The 17,165-nt window shown below is 42.2% G+C and overlaps 3 protein-coding genes across 5 annotated transcripts in view; 1 reads left to right on the plus strand and 2 right to left on the minus strand.

Annotated features, from left to right (window-relative positions):
- INPP4A (inositol polyphosphate-4-phosphatase type I A) overlaps positions 1 to 4,151 on the minus strand; it is a 137,399-nt gene extending 133,248 nt beyond the window's left edge. Inside the window, exon 1 of the mRNA XM_082496840.1 lies at positions 4,136 to 4,151. The gene's annotated coding sequence lies outside the window, so the exon portion shown is untranslated. The remainder of the gene's footprint in view (positions 1 to 4,135) is intronic.
- A 2,043-nt stretch (positions 4,152 to 6,194) lies between these two features.
- COA5 (cytochrome c oxidase assembly factor 5) lies at positions 6,195 to 14,824 on the minus strand. Its single transcript, XM_082498704.1, has 3 exons — positions 14,638 to 14,824; positions 14,058 to 14,141; positions 6,195 to 12,001 (listed from the first exon to the last, which is right to left on the minus strand). Exons 1-3 carry the CDS (start codon positions 14,737 to 14,739, stop codon positions 11,960 to 11,962), a joined length of 228 nt encoding a protein of 75 aa, XP_082354830.1. The 5' UTR covers positions 14,740 to 14,824; the 3' UTR covers positions 6,195 to 11,959.
- A 92-nt stretch (positions 14,825 to 14,916) lies between these two features.
- Positions 14,917 to 17,165, plus strand: part of UNC50 (unc-50 inner nuclear membrane RNA binding protein) — a 13,129-nt gene continuing 10,880 nt past the window's right edge. For 2 of the 3 annotated variants that reach the window (XR_014269654.1, XM_082489790.1), the window contains exons 1-3: positions 14,942 to 14,980; positions 15,566 to 15,849; positions 16,789 to 16,909. Coding sequence is in view for 2 of the 3 variants with exons in the window: in XM_082489790.1 (XP_082345916.1) it covers positions 15,570 to 15,849; positions 16,789 to 16,909 (401 nt within the window). In the remaining variant the exon portion in view is untranslated. The other variant, XM_082489791.1, reaches the window with a different exon arrangement.

Here is a 17,165-nt window from a genome sequence, read left to right on the forward strand (position 1 = left end):
TTCACAAACCTCAGCTGCAGATAAATCCTTGGTGATGTATTATTATAAGCTGCACAGAAAGTCTCCACATAAAATTTCAACTTGCCTGGAGATTAGGGGGAAAACTATATTACCCTCTCATATTTCATCAAGATGGTTTTAGCTAAGTTAAGATGTATCCTGCCCACGGCAGGGGGGTTGGAACTAGATGATCTTTAAGGTCCCTTCCAACCTCAACCATTCTATGATTCTACCTTGGTACTTCAATTTCCCTATTTACTATTGATTGCATATTTGGTAAAAATATCATAAATTCAAGAAATTCACACTCCATGGAAGCATAAATAGCCAGGGACAGGCTTCTTGCTGAGTGAATACACTTTCTGCAGCTTTCAAATGTTTTTTTCAAGAAGTGCTAACATATTTCTGCAGAGCTGGCACCTCCCTTTTCTCTGTGAGAGACAGAAAAGTGGCTGGCTTAACCGGCTGACAGAAGCAGCAGGACAATTTCTACCTGGGCCGGCTGATGCAATGTCATTAACCCCAGTTTCTGAAACAAGGAAAATACAGCAGTAACTGCCAGGGAAGTCTGGGGAGTTTGTCTTCCATTATCACATTCCCACCTCCCTTATCACATGCCATACAAACCACAACAGCTGGCTATGACCCTACCACTCCTGTGTGCAGCTGAGACACACACCCTCCTCTCTGTCACGTCCTTAATTTACAAATGTCCCTGTTGTCCTTACTTCATCTGGTCCACGCTTCAATCTCAGCCTGCTTTGCCCTTGGTTGTTCTTCGGTTCTGCCTCGCATGCTACCAATCTGTGGCAACACTTCCCTTACAGTAAGCAGACCACTACAGAGAACAGAACATGGGAAGCAAAGGAAGGAGAGCAGTGGCAGCGGGAAGTGGCTGCGAAGCAGGAAAGGGAAAATCCTCCTTCCATCTGAAGGCCAGGAGAATCAACTTCATCTATAGTAAAGAGCTTATCATATTAGGTTAAGCAGCAATAGGTGTGATTTAAACACATTTGAGGCTACGCCTATCTGCCCGACTGATGTAGATGAGGTAGATGCAGCCCAAAGCTTTCTCCTTCCAAGGTCAACAACATTTTCCAACAACATTTCTGCAAAGGATGTCTGTTCAAGATTTAGGTAGATAATCCAACAATAGAGAGGAAACTCAGTCTGTCAGAAAAGAAACAGGAAAGGAAGTGACAAGCAGAAGCAAAGAGCTCTGAGCTATACTGCCTGCCTCCTACCTCTCTTCACAGACAACAGGTAGAGGTTTCAAACTTTACCTCCAAGCAAGGCAATTGCTCTCCACATTCAGACAATAAATGTTTTTTTTCCAACAAAGTAATCTATAAAGGGGGCCCAAGAGGTATTCTTATATTCTAAAGGTGCATCTTATGTAGTAGCAATTTGGTAATTAAAATTTGCTGTAACAAAGTACATGTCAGAAGCCTGAATTAAATCTTAACAAGGAAACAAGAACTGAAAGGGGGTCCTTGGCCTTCCTATCTTCCTTCCAAATTCCAGCACAACAATATGGAGAGATTAAAGAGCCCAGGAATAGGAAACAGAGCAGCCATTTCTCCTAGCAGTCATTTCACTCCACAGGAAGAACTTCTTCCATTTAATACAGCATCTTTGCAACCAGACTGGACTTGACCAGGTCTAAGAGATGGCTGAGGATGTCCAACCTTCAATATATCTGAGATCTTAAGACCGAAAACTCTGCTGTCCTAGTTAAGGGTACAGCCTTCTGTCCCAGCTGACAGCAAGCAAGACAGAAGTAAGCAAGTTTCTGCAGAGGTGTGATCACTGTCTTCAGTAACAGAGCTAAACACCCTCTGAAGATCATGTGCCTCCTTTGCCACACTTTGGCAGGGTTCTTTTTTTCTCCATCAGTCCCTACAAGTTACCACCCACTATAGATTAAGTTAAAATTAGCTCATTAAAAATAAATTAAATCACAGGCAAAGTTGTCACGTATCAAGAAAAATGCATACAGCATAGATAACAGATACTTGAAAACAGCACTGAAATCACGATTTGGTAACAACTTGGTACTGCCAGCAGGGAGTAGTGAATAAAAGAGGTGCCATCCACCTCAAAGTTTGGAAAGTGCCAGAACTTCTAAATTTAAGAACACTGAATTTCAAGTTCTTGCCAAAAATACATATATTCCTCCACACATTTGCTCTAACACCTAACATTTGCATTGAAAGTCAGAGAGAGCTGTGAAAAAAATCAGCAAGATATTGCATTCTCTGAGTTCCTAGAGGCAAGGTAGCCCATTGAATTAAAATCTTCAGAAGTAGGAAGATCCTTAATAAGTTTTTAACTTAAGAGCTTTTGAAAAAAAAAAAAAAAAAAGGCATTAGCAAATGGTGGTTCCTCAAGGGGAAACAAGTAATCTTGTTTCCAGGACAACAAGGTTCTGCTACCTCATCTCCCTTGCTTTAGAGTTTGAGGGCATGCAAACACACAAAAGCCTGCACTGCTGTTACTTAAAAAGTAACCCAGCAAGACCTTCCCAACTAGCTCTCTACTGCCAACGTAGACAAGATCAATACTACAGACTTCTGCAGAAAGAATGATATTGGCCTGCAGATGGAGAGCTACTGTCAACACAGTGCCTGACTACCCAGGCAAAAGACCCTCTACCCTCCATACAGCACATGCAGTCCATGATGAACTTTGACCAGCACATAGTGACTTTGCTGGTTGTATGGGGGTAAATATATGCCGCTGGGACAAAGCTACAACTTCATTCTTACACTGCTCTGTCAAAGCCACATGAAACGGATGATGGTGCATCAGTATTGCAAAGGCAGCGCAAAGGCAGTTCTACTATATTTCACAACCATAAATAAATGTGAAAAATTTGGCTTAATAAATGGGCAAAAATCTGAAATATGCACCAAACTAAACATAAAATCTGTTTCCTTTTAAGGCTTCTCTACATGGGAAAGGAATCATAAAAGCTGGTCTGGAATAAATTAAGGGGGTTAAATGTCCTTAAACATCCTGTCACTTTCCACAGCACACTCTGCTGCTCACTAAGCGCTGCTCTTCAATCCCCATTCCCCAAATGATGGCATTGCTGCAGAAAAAGCAGAGCTCACCAGGGAGCATGGGTGCACCCCGTGTCATTAGACAGCAACCATGAATGGACCCTCCGATCTTCACTTTTTCACACTCCTGCTAGCAAACCTGAAGGGCAACCCCACCTCAGGAACGGGGCCTCCTGCACGCACAAGTGTTTCCGCGACTCTCTTTCAGTATGGAAGTGTGCAGGTGCGGAGGGTGCAGCACTACTTAGGGTCCCAAACACATCACCTCGCCTCGGGTTCACCCTACCACTGCCAACAACGAACACAGCAGACCACAAAATTTCTCAGGGATGTTCCACCAACCCACACCGCTCCACAATGCCATAAAAGCATCATCCAGGCTAATATCAAAAAGCACAGATCTCATGAAAATACCCGGAAACTGGAATGCACAGGAGCTGTCAAGCACCCATTTAAATAACAAATTAAAAGCAACATCATCATCTTTTTTTTTTTTTGGATGGCTTACTCTTGCATCTTTTCCCAAGACAGCTGTTTATGAGCCCTTATTTACACGCGGCAGCCCAGCACAGCTCGCGAAGGCTCAGGACGAACCTCAGTTAAATAAAAAGATAAACGCGTAACCACCTACCCAATAACGCCGTCAAACACAGCACCGCGCTGCAGATGACAACAACGTAGCCCGAAACCGCGCCGCGGCACGAAGCAAACCCCTCTGCCGGGGCCTCCACAAGATGGGGGCCCGGCCGTGCGCGGCCCGGGACAGGGCGCCCTCAGCGACAGTGGGCGACGAGGCGCGGCGCTGCCCCCCGCCCAACGGCCGCGCCAACGGCCGCCCCGCACGGCGCTGCCCCCCGCTCAACGGCCGCGCCCCCGCGCGCGCGCTGCCACCGCTCCTGCAGCGGAGCGCCGGCTCCGCACCACGCCTCCCCCCCTCCCCCTCCCCCGAGCTGTCAGCGGCGCCTCCCGCCTCAGCCCTACGGGACCCACCGGCGCACCTTCTCCCTCCGGAGCGCGGCGGGGCAGCTCCTCGGCTGCCCTGGGAGCCCGGCAAGGCGCCTCTCGCTTACCTCCGCAGCTCTGGGCACCGCCCCGCGGCAACCGCCGGCTCCGCAACCTCAGCGGCTCCGGCGGCCGGGCGCCCGCCCGCTCGTGACGGCACCGGCGGCCCCGCCCCGCCGCTGGGCCTGGCCCCCCGCCGCCGGCGCCGCCGGCGGGGCCCCGCTGCTCCGCGCCGCGGGAGGCCGGCGGGGAGGAGATGAACGGCGAGGGCGGCATGTAACGGGGACGGCAGACACGCCTAGGGGAAGGCTGGCGTGGCCCTCCCGCCGGGGCTGAAATGAACCGGCTTTCAATAAGGCTCCGGTCACCCGAGGCTCGCCTTCCGGCCTCCGAGCAAGCGAGCAGCCTGCTTTGTCGTGCTTTGTCATCTCCCCCTCCGAAGGATCCAAGAATACAGGGACTGGGATACTCTTGTATCATCACCTGCAGCCAGGAACTGGGGATTTCAAAAAAGAAAATGTCACAGGTTTGAGAAGCACCCGTGTCACAGCTATGAAGCTTGGGCCAAATAATAATCCAGATTCTTTTCTAATAAAAATGTCACCATGTTTCCTCCGTTCATCCTTACTCATTGTCCACCCTTGAAGTTGCTTGATAGCTGGCTCAACCAGCTTTATAGCTGGAGCCTGGGTTTTTTAACCAATTTCCATACCGCACTGCTATCGATGAGGGATTTAACTTGCCCAAGCAATGTTAAGTGTAATTTAAAAGACTGCAAGAAGGGGTGACAGACCAGCTCTGGCTCATTCTATTATTTTTACAGGGTGTGCAAACGCCAAGGAGCAGACTGGTTACTCACAAGCTGCCCCATGGGAACTCCCAGGAGGTTCGCGCGGGGCTCCTGCACCCAGGGAACACGCTGAAGGGGGGAATTAGTGAGACACACACAGCCACACTTGTCTGGGTGCCTCCAGCCAACTGTGCGTGATCTGCAGAGGACCGCTGCCAACTACCAAGTTGAGTCAGTCCCAGCACCACTCTACTGTAAGAATTTTAATTTGCCTCTTGCAGTTCCTCAGTGCTGGAAGCTGCCAGCTCAAGCCCTCAACATGATCTGAATTTGGATGGAGAAGCCAGGAGATGCAGCCTGAATTTTTCATTTTTCTTTCCACCTGTCAGTGGTGAAATTCCATTTTTAGCTATGTGACAGGATTGATCCAAACACTTCTGTTTCCAAAAAAAAAAAAAAAAATCACACAGAACTTACACAGGAGAGCTTACTTTCAATGCCTGGTCAAACATGATTTTTAACATTTATCTTTGGTCATAGTTTACCACAAAGCTAATGAACCACGCCATGTTTTAAACAAAAAGGAGACACAAAATAGGAGTTCCTCTGCATGCCATGCAAGTTTAAAGCCATCCTCTCATAAAAATATTAAATGTTAAATATACTTGGCTAGAACAGGCTAGAAAGCAAGTAGACACTGTCACTAGCACCCTTCAGTTTGAATACAGAGTTCCACAGGGTTAAGAAGCACAAAACATTGTAGTTTATTTGTAGCTGATGACAAGTTTAATCATAATCAACCCTAACGTTTTTTTTAAAAAACAACTCCCCACTAAGGATCCTGGAAGAATGGTGTTTACTACTGATAGTCATTTACCATCAGTAAATTGAAACAGCACTAAACCCCAACACACCAGAAGGGCACTTGTGTTGCACCAGCATTGAGTAAGGGGACAGAAAACAACCAGGTTATTCACAGGCAAAACAGTTTGAGTCATTCAGGAAAAAAAAAAAAAAAAAAAGAAAAAAAAGAGAAAAGCCAACAGGGTAGGAACAGATAGGGTAGGCAGGTTTTTCACTTTCCTCATTTTTTGGCAAGATTACAGATTTGTTTGATTAGGAAAAGCTAAGGAACTAACCTCAAAAACTGTCAGAGGGGAGTTGTATTTGAGAAGACGTAGTTGGAAAGCTGTCCTGGGACCATTACCAGGTTGAAGACTATTCAACATTTTCCTCAGAGATGTGGAAGCATGTATAAACTCACTGCTGATCATATTTGTGGACAATACAAAAGCTGCCACTACGGTGAACAAAAGAACTGGGCCATCACATAGGAGTTCTGGAACAGCTGATAAAGCATACTGTTCTTTTTTTATTATTTATTTATTATTTTATAGCCAAATGTCAGGTTATACAACCAGGAAAAGAATACAAAGCTGAACCGTGAACACTGGGAAAAGAGCAGACTGAAAAACTATTGACTCTGAAAAAGGCATCAGGGCCATAACGGAAAAGGAATTGAACACGAGATCCCAACTTAACAACGTGACAAAATGTGACGTGCATCTTGGAAGCACAATCAATAGCATACAAAGAAAGAAGAGGGGATTTTACCCATATATAGATAACTGAAAAAAAACCCCAAACCTGTAACAGGGGTTTATCTCTTTCTTAAAAGGGGATTACAAATTTGTGAGGGAGGACAGGCATAACACAAGATTTTGGGACATCATCCATGCATTTAATCAAAAGATATTGAGTGGGTTTTTTTAGTTTTACATGCATTCCCAGCAAGAAAATACAAGATACTATTGACGTCATTTGCAAAGTCATCCCCTCGCCTTTTCCTGTAAGTCAAAGCTAAGTCAAATTCTAATCACAAGAGACATCCACTTTTAAAGAGGGATTACTAGCTATTGAAATATACTATCAAATGAAGACACAGACTACATTTTATGCCTTTTTCAAGAGTCAATGCCCTTCTCTAACATAAAAAAATCTTCACAGGAGGTCAGACTAGATGAAGGGTGTTAAACTTTCTTAACTGCTGATAAAAAGCAGGAAGGGACACTTCACTGGATGTTCAGTCTCAGCTGATAAACAGCTTTATGTAGTCTCTGTCTTTATGTTGAGCAATGCAAAATTTTAGACAACTGATAATCAGTTTCTATTTACCCTCATCTTCTCCAGAATGCTAGTGATCTGACAACCTGTAACAGATTTCTTACTCAGATTTCCAGAAACCATCCTGTTATAGCCACTAAAGAGGTATGGCTGATACAGAATCAAAAGCCTGAGACAAGCAGTATCTAACAAATATTAGACCTCTGTGACGTATGTACCAGAAAGACTTCAAAACTTACCCCGCCAAAAAAGCCTTTAAAAATTCCAGCCACAAATTGACGGAAAAATTCCATATTCCTCATCCTTCATGATAATGAGGGACAACACAATACAGTTTTACAGTAGCGCAGTTTATCATTGGAACTTATGAATTACAAACCAATTTCTGTATTCACTACTTTTTCCCTAGCTCCTTTTAAAGTAATAGCAGCAATATTGCAAAAATAATTTTGGATCTCTTGTTCTAAGTCACAGAGATTCGCTTGTATCATTTCCTGTTACTAAAAATCTTTAAGAAATGATACCTTTCCATTTCTTAGCAGCCCATTAGTACCTACAAACAAAGCAAGAATATGGCACAAGAAAGCTCTCATTAGGACAAAAATCTCAGCTTGATCTAAAAAATAATTTCAATGTTTATCTACTAAAATACATTATTATTTGAAACACATCACCTGCTACTGACATTAAGTAGCTATTAAAATGCTAATCTTGTTGCTTCTTCCCCTTTCAATGTTTAAGATGATATTAATCAATTTACTGTAAATCCTGAAAATAAAGCACTTCTGTAAACATAGAGAGCAGCTTCTTGAATTTTTTCCTACAGCAAGTCGAACAAGTCATCATGAAGTGTACCACTTCCAGAAATAACTGGTTAATAATCTTCTGAAGATATCTGCAGCAAAACCATGCTGGAGACAAACAATTCAGCATATACATTTGGAAAAAGAAAAAGGAGAAAAGATCTTTAGGTTTCTGGTTACTATTCTGTCAACTATAGTTTATGATGGAAATTAAACTCTGTCATGCTCTTCAGCTTTAGACAATGAGTTATGTATTTTACATATTCTAAATGACCAGATATCAAGTGCTAACTAAGGCAGCATGAGTACTTGTGAAATTCATCATGTCAACAAAGCTGCTACAATTCTGTATTTCTAAGTTTTCAAACCAAAGGCTCAAACAACAGATACTGCTTACCACCTACATTCTGTGGCTGCATTTTTAGAAGACGATTTCACTTAGTGCTCTTCTTATGAGCCGAAGGTGTCAGTCTAGTTTGTTCCAGGCTTCCACTGAAATAATATTATTCTAAAAGTTTTCTTTGAAAAAAGCATATCATTCAACCTGCTACTCCCCAGAAACTTAAAAGCAAAGAGAAAATACACAACCAATTTCTTATGCCAACCAGTGAATAATAAAGCTCTTTGCAATACAAATGCACACATTCTGGAAGCAGAAAAGCTTTCAAAAGTTTGTGGTTTGTTTTGGTGTTTTTTTTTTTTAAGATGCTTTATCTTTGTTTTTAAGAGGCATAACTTAAAAAATAAATGCATGCATACTTGTTAAACACCAACCCCTTTCACTCACTTTTCAATATATATACACATGGGCATTCATTAAACAGATTCTGCTTAAACAATATGCTTATCACTTCATACTAACTTGAAAGAACAGGGTTAATGACCTAAAGAATTTTCAAACCAGAGTAAATGACTGTGGCCTATTTTTAATCGCAATAAACATGCAACTAGTTCTGCAATATGTGTTTACAGCTATGTAAATACAAACATGTTTGTTTGCAGGATTGGACTACAGAGAGAACATGTTAATTGATGAAACTAGATGTAGTAACACAGACAGGTCCTAATACTGACGGAGCCACAGTCTGTGAGGTGAATCTCAACAGCATTCTGCACTCTTTGACTCTGCCACCACGTAAAACAAATGGGAGAAATTAGAGCAGCAGTGAAATGTTTTTGCAAACCGCATCCTGTACTTATTCAATACAAATTATTAGCACTGCATATATTTGTGATTCTAAAACCATTTAACAGCCATTTCAACCTTTTGTCCTCAGCAGGCCAATTTCACAAATTCAAATACATTACATGTTCAATCTTGCAAAATCTACCATAGACTAGAAATATGTATTTTGAAATAAAAGCCAGCGGTGTAGCACAAGGCATGAGACTTAAAACTATCAATATATTCAAATAAAAACATTTTGTATATTAGGAAAAAAGCTGGAATCATATACACAAAATTATAGTACTTAGGGCTTTCCATTAACGAAACAAATTATTTTTCACACAAGAAACATTAATAGCTCTCAAGTAGGACAGTGCTCAAAGTCCCAAGGCAATTATATAACTAGTCATTTTTAGACAGAATATTATGTGACACAATATTGGAATTGAACAATGATAGTCTCTCCAGCAAGTCAGTATTTCGATACCTATTATATGTATTTTTATACTGTCCTAGATAGCTTAGTGAACCATTAGGAAGTTCTGACACTAAGATTCTATTGGATCAATAGATACATGCATTTTGTTAAATTAATTATTAAATCCCTAAGTGTCCAACAGCAAACACTGCATTTAATTTTAACATTTGATCTCCACTGGTCAAGCCAATTACTAAAAATAACTTTAACTAGTTACCTGTCTGCTCCTCTCCAAAAGGAGTTCCTGCAGCACCATGACTTGAGGCTTAGTGGTTATGGCTGAGAAAGGAACAGATCACCTGAACCATCAAGCCTATAGTCCCCTGCAGCAGGACAGACCACGGAAGAGTCCCTGACTGCCAAAACCCGGTACCGTTCCCACTCTTCTCTCTGACATTTAATTACCCATCAAGTGGCTTTAAATTTATTTTTACTCCCTTTTTCTTTTTATTTTTTCCTCCCCCATGGAGAAGCCTTGTAAGTAATACTTTGAAATGAGAGTGCTACGTAAATACTCTTATAAAGACATCACATTAATTTATGATTTTAGTGTAAGTAAAGAGATAATATGGTAACTAGGCTGTGGAAAACAAAGGATGTTTACAGCATTTCAGCAACTGAACTAGCTTTCACATGATCAACAGAACATGAAAATGTGAAATCAGTGTTGATTTGATTGCAAAAATAAAATCCTACACATACAAGGAATACAAACATACTTTGACTGGTCACAGAGCAGTTGCTTAAGAAAGACAGACAGAATTAAATAATCAACATGCACTTATTCACTGAAGTCATCAATTTTACCAACGGTAAGCATTGCATGCATCTGTTCAGACTAAATGTAAATCAGCCACATGGCTATAAGCTTTAGCCAAGAAAAGAAGTTACCATGAGTCTCTCCCCTCTGACTATTTCCTAATCTTGTTTCTGATCAGCTTGTCTGAAGTTATTTGAGTTTCCGTATGTAAGAGTTCCACTACCATTTATTTCTTAAAGGCTTCAAAAGGCAGGGAAGGAGGTAGAGACACTGAAGGAAGGAAAAAGAAATATTCTTCAGAAGCAAGACCTTAAACAGAACCAGTATTGGCCATGCTCACAGCTTACTGTTTAAAGTTTGTTACCCCCATAAATCTTGCTTCCTTACCATGATGGGGCTCTAGAGACTAATTGATAGATGTTATTTATGTCTCAGAGATCACTGTCATACTGCAGACAGATCTGCCACAGTCATCCTTGATCAAAGGAAAGCAAAACAGTATTAATTGTAACTCCATCTATCAATTTCTTTGCTTTTTCACTGCAACTGTTTTATAACTTACAAAACTATACAAAATTTGACTTAAGCACCAAAAAATTCTAAAATAGTTTTAAGTATATAGCAGAAACTAGATACAATTTAAATGAATATGAATGGCAGTTTGAATATTTTACACCCATATATGTAACCAAAGAACTTAGAGAGAAGTGACAAAGTAAAAAACAAGAAAAATGCTCACAAAGTAAATTTGTGGAGCACGACTTCTGATAAACACAATGAAGTCCAGATCATCATCCCTCATTTTTACCTATGTTTGGATTAGTATTTATACACTTGCTGGGAAAATAATGCAGAAAGATCATCCAGGGTCATCTCAGAGGAATTTAGATACTCTTGCAAATACTTCTAGAACACAGTAAGAGCAGCCATGGTCTCCTTAACTGTTGGCCTGAGAAATCCTCTCCTCCCTCATCCAAAGATTTATAATTAGCTACATCCTGGCATACAGCTTTCAAGTCATTGACTAGAATAATGCAATAGTTCTCTTGTACTTGTGAGAAGTACAATGAGAAGACCGAAAGATAAATCAGGCACACTTTAATTTAGAGTAACCAAATTTTAATCTAGTTGTTTAACAAGACTAGATTATGCTAATGACCATGTACATCAGTCATCATATTAAAAGGGATTTGTAGCAGGAGGAAAGAGATGCCATCCTTGTACATGTGGCACTGCAAAAACACTGCCACTCCTACCCATTAGTACAGGTTTACTGGGTAACAAACCAACTGGGGAGGAAGCAGCTTGCACATACATTTCAACAATCACGACCAACTCATCATCTCTGAAAACTGCTCTATCTTGAAGTATCCTCTGGGATACCACACAAGTGAACACCCAGTTCCATATATTCTACTATTTCTAATACTAAAACATGATCAGAATTAGTAAAACCACAAAAGACAACTTCACTTCAAAACAGAATGATAACTTCTGCAGCTTATTCTGGATTTTACATATTTTATTGCAAGTGCGTGACAAGTACCCATTTTGGCCAGAACCTGCAGCAAACATAAAAATGTTTGCTGCCTTTTTAACATTTAAATGCACATCCAGGTGAATCAATTGAAATACTCAGGAGTAGATACCTTCCAGGAAAACACTGCATGAAAGGATGCAGCAGATACAATCATCTTAGTTTAGTCTCTGTTTTGCTTAAAGTGTTGCTGAACCCTGATTTCCCATGGTTGGGTCTCTTCACGAGGACTTCAGTATCCCTTTCTTCCTCTGAATCTTGCCCTGGTATCCAACTGAAAATTGAATTCAACATATTAAAACCATACATTTTGCCAAAGAAATACTTTAGAGTGCTTGCGCTATCTTGGCACTTTGTAACATCAGAAGGAAGCACAGAATAAAGCAGAAGTCACTCTAAAGAAAATTAGTGATGTAGCCAACAAGTCATAGAGTTCTTTCAAAGAAACAGACATTGTATTATCTTAAGTCTCAGACAAAATTAAAATTATGTGATAAGCATACTGTGCATTCTGAAATAAACAGTGTAACAACACAAATGACAGAACAGCATAGTGATATGGCAAAGAACACTTGAAAACAAGGTAGCGTAAATCTCTTAGATCTATTTTCCCAAACTTAACTGACAAGCCGAAGGAGGAAAATGCAGATTGGGTCAAAGTGTGAGTCACTGCAAATGTCAGTGAGGACAGGGATAACTTAAATACAAGTGTCTAAAAAAAATACCAGTAAAAACTGACATAATATTCAGCTTGTAAAATCTTCAAGTTTCTTCTTGGCAGTTACAAAAAAGCAATTAATGGAAGGCAAAAAATGGCAGTAAAACTAAAATAATGACTAAGGTGCAGCACTTACTGAAGCTAAATTGCAAACTCCTTCCTAGTGCACCAGAAAAACACACCTTGATCTTGGGAGAATTCTTCTGAATTTAGATAATCAGTCTTGAAGATGGCAGTTACAGACTGCAATTCAGCCATATTAAGAGATTAGATTGAGGAGGTATTTTTTACCTCCATTAACTAACCCTCTTCCAGGGTTCAGAACTGCAGCAAAATTTGAGAAGAGCTAAACTGCAAGATGGCACAGCTTGTCTAATAACCAAGGAGCTTCCACTTTAAACCTTGTTCCTACTTTCATATCTGAAGGGTACTGAAGTTTGTTCCTCTCATAAGAGATTGTATTTCCTTACAAAGAAAATAGCATCTACGTAAAATCCCTAATGATTTTAGCATATTGTAATTTATGTTTGCATTTAGCGTCTAACTTGTTTTTCAATACTCTTTAAGCCTCACCATTATACCAAGTAGCAAATTTGGCAGAGGACAATTATTGAAATTTACGGAGTTAACAAGACAAGAAAAACATCATCCTTCAGCCTTAGAATTTGGAGCAGTTAAATAGAATCATACAAGAGCCAGGCCTCTTCCTGCATGAAACTTAACGATCTACAGACAGAAATACAGGCCCATCATCTGGAGATACATATATTGCTACTGCAATGTCAAATAGGTATTTCAAGCATTAAATACACAGCATTTTTTCCTGTCCACAGAAATCACCATTTGTCACTTTATCGATTAATACGCTTTGCATATGAGAGTTACAAAAAGCTGCTGTGACTTAAGCAAAAATAGAGAAAAATTTAAGTACAGTTTCAGTTGTATAGTCTTCATTATGTATCACACTGGCTAAAAATAAAAACAAGCTCTGCACTACTCATGCTTAGAAAAACTTTTTTAAGTGTTACGGAAACTCAAGCAAGACATTTCTAGACAAGGAACTATCAAACCTAGGGAAACTTTATCTAACTACATTTTTACAACTGGCTTCTCACTACCATATTTGATAGCTCACTATACAAAAAAAAAAACAAACTGTTCTTTATCATTAATTCAAGTCCTCCAAGAAAATTGATGAATGCAAGAGCCTGCTTCAACAGTGGAAGTCTCTTTCAATGGGACACCCTTTTCACTTAAATGTTCTTTGTTGACAGACAAAAATTAGCTTGTCAATATCCTACAACTACCTGATCTACTAGTATTGTTTAGAGCAAAGCTCTACTACAAAAAAAAAATATTAAAAATACCTAACTCATTTATGTGTCATATGCTCAACTTAATTCAAGTATGCTTTTTTCCCCATCTTGTTCACACTCTGCGACTTTTTCTTCATGAGATTGATGTACAACATTTGTATTTTAAATGGAATTCAGAGACAAGACCTGTTCTGCTTAACGACACCCGTTTTACTGAATTAAAGTGGTCTTCTTCAGAAGACAGGGAAAAGGACAGAAACCATCCAGACCACCAGCAGAAAACACACCACACTTACCATCGATCTTTTGCATGCAAAAAATGTCATTTGCAAACTCCTACAGTGTCCTTCCCTCAAGCATTGCTTAGGGCTTTTATTTTCCTGTTAGATGAAAAACAAAGCATTAAAAGCTTAGTGGATTTCTGCAACTTGTCAAAGAGGCATCAAAACACTTCTGACGGTTTACTCAGGATTTTGCCATAGTATGGCGACTGGCGTCTTCTTCTGAAGTTCCAATTTCTTAACCTGCTTAAAACGCCAATTACCAGGCTTGAAAGGGACGAAACACCAGTTTCTCTCCCCGAGGGCCAGTTCAGGCCAGTGGGAGGCCGCTGCTCCCCGCGCAGAGCCGCACTCCGCGCCCCCGGCCCGAGCAGCTGCCCGCCCCCGCCAGAAGACCGGGAAAAGGCCGCGGGTGCGGCGGGAGCCGCCTCGGACAGCGGCTTCCCCTGCCCCGGGACCACGGAGCAGGCCTCGGGGTGAGCTTCCCTCAAGGTTTGACCCGAGGCGGGGAGGGGACGACACAGACGGGGACAGTACGACAATGCAGCAGGCCGAGGGCCATAGGGCTCTCCCCCGGGAGGGCAGCAGCGCTCACCTGCAGGACGCAGGGGCTTTCCAGCAGGCACTGCCGCAGGTCCTCCCTCACCCCCCCGCAGGCCCGCCCGTCCTCCTCCTTATCCTCATAGTACTTGGGCATGGCGGCGAGGCCGAGCTCTACGCCTCGCTGCGGCCTACCCAGGCACCACTACCACGGCTGCCGCCATCTTGGCACTCCGAGCCCTGCCGCCGCTTCCGGCGAGGGGGTGGGGGTGGGGGGGCAGGAAGGGTGGGGGCAGCTCCGGGAAGGAAACCGAAGCGCCTGCGCCGCGGACGTTGCCGGAAGCAGCGGGTAGCGGCGGCGGGCGAGTCGGGGGTCGCGCCGCGGGCCGGGGTAGCTGGTGAGGGCGGGAGCTTGACCGTTGGTGGGGAGTGACCGTTGTGGGGGGGATAGGAAGGAGGGGGTTCGGTGCGTCCCGCCTAGAGGGCGGTGGGTGTTTGTGGGGCGGGGGGCGACGGCGGCGGGGGTCGCTTCGGGCGGCGCCGGGCCGAAGGGCGAGCGGGGAGGCCGGTAATCCCTCCCCTGCCCCCGACTGCGCGCTCCGGCCTTTCGCCTCCCGCGGAGCCCGTCGGCCGTTAACGCCCTGAGTCGCCTTTTGGGATGGGGAGAAAGCGGGGGTGTTGCCGGGAGAGAGCCCCGCCGGACTGAGGAGATGGGGCCGCGGGCCCGGGGCTGCCTGACAGGCAGTAATGGCAGCAGGGTCGCCTGCTCCGAGTTTCCCACTTGACGCCGCCTCAGCAGTCAGCAAAGTGACTGCCGGGCCGTGGCAGACTCGCCTGTGAGCGTGTCATGGTTTGTACTTGTGCACAGTTTTGTTTTTTTTTTTATAACTTCACTGTTGCAGATGTGGCCTGCGTCGCGCGATTTTATTTTTCATCCGTGTTATGTGCAAAACCAAACGCATCTTTTGAAATTCCTTCTTTAGCAAAATGCTGCCAACCACTTCGGTTAATTCTCGGAGCCAGGGCAATGGGGCGCTGAGCCCCAGAGATGCTGCGAGGCATACGGCTGGGGCGAAACGCTACAAGTACCTGCGGAGGCTCTTCCACTTCCGACAGATGGACTTTGAGTTTGCTCTTTGGCAGATGCTTTACCTGTTCACTTCACCACAGAGGGTTTATAGGAACTTTCACTACAGAAAACAGACAAAGGACCAATGGGCGAGAGATGATCCTGCTTTCTTAGTACTTCTCAGTATCTGGCTCTGCGGTGAGTGCAGGGGAATAGGCAGCATAAAAGAGAGGGAGGGAAAGCTTAGGGATGAACATTCGTGGCCCTTCTAATCACATGCACCCCCCCAAAAAAAAAAGGACCAATCCATATGGATTATCTTTTAATCAAATTACAATACAGGAAAATGGCCTAAGCTTTTGTAAGTTAAGGTGGGAATTAGAAAACAGAGGAGGCGTAACTAATACCAGAATAGTCCTGAATTAATTTCTCTATTGCAAGTCATTTTCTATTGCATTTCAGGCTATGTAGTTCCCTGTAACTTTACAGACAGTAATAAAACCCCATGCCACGCAGTAATGATTTTGTTCAGTATTTTTTAACGTTTGGTTTATCTGAACATTACACATAAAATACTGTTTTTACAATAAAGGCCCTAGTGAAATTCTGTATATTGCAGAATGAAGCTATAAACAAAGTATCTATCTCATCTAATTTTTAGATTGAATTGGAAATGCAATAAGAAACATTATCTTAGTCTTCTGTTATGTAGCACATTGCTGTTAGTAATATCAAAACTGTTAACTCTGAAATAAAAGTATGTATTACCACATGCGTGGTTTGGGTTAACACAGAGCTTTTATAAAACAATATTCTATTGTAGCATTGTGCGAATTTTAAAAAAATAGTTTGGGCAGAGCAATACAATTTGCTGTTATATTGTTAAGTCCAAGTACAGATGAGTGTTCTCCGATCTGTGAAAGATTATATTGTGATTATATTAGATTATATTATGAATAAATTGCATTATACCTAATATTTGGTGGGAAAAAAAGAGCTGTTGGACTGAAAGTCTCAGGGACAAAAATAATAAGGAAACTGGAGATTTTGTAATGGTATACTCAACAAAACATATTGGTTTAAGATCTCATGCTTTCTTTTCCACAGCTAACTTTAGTAATCTTTTTCTGTTTTCAGTGTCTACTGTAGGATTTGGATTTGTGCTGGACATGGGTTTTTTTGAAACAATAAAGCTGCTACTTTGGGTTGTATTCATAGACTGTGTAGGTGTTGGTCTCCTGATTGCAACTCTCATGTGGTAAGTAGTGATGCCTGAAACTGAGCTCAGTATTGCTGTTCAGACATGGATAGGCCTCTGCTGTTTGCAAGATGCTTGGTTCTCTGTTTGGAGCAAAATTATAAAGTATGTATTGACTATAGGTTTTGTGCTATTGTAGTAATAGTTTTGAAATGTTACTTTGCATTTTCTTTACTGTTTCTTGCAGAAGGTTCTTCATTCGCATGCAAAAATTCTTCATTTGCCTTTTGGTAGAACAGCTTAAGTAAAGTAAGCC

This window comes from Vanellus vanellus (assembly GCF_965231255.1).
Source record: "Vanellus vanellus genome assembly, chromosome: 1".
NCBI classification, from domain to species: domain Eukaryota; kingdom Metazoa; phylum Chordata; class Aves; order Charadriiformes; family Charadriidae; genus Vanellus; species Vanellus vanellus.

What these genes read in the sequence shown, in the direction of transcription:
- COA5 (XM_082498704.1), bottom strand. Translation starts at nt 14,739, where the DNA reads ATGCCCAAGTACTATGAGGATAAGGAGGAGGACGGGCGGGCCTGCGGG. An exon ending in AAAGCCCCTGCGTCCTGCAG is followed by an intron (nt 14,142 to 14,637) that starts GTGAGCGCTGCT and finishes TTCATCTAACAG; the next exon opens with GAAAATAAAAGCCCTAAGCA. An exon ending in TTGCATGCAAAAGATCGATG is followed by an intron (nt 12,002 to 14,057) that starts GTAAGTGTGGTG and finishes TTCAATTTTCAG; the next exon opens with TTGGATACCAGGGCAAGATT.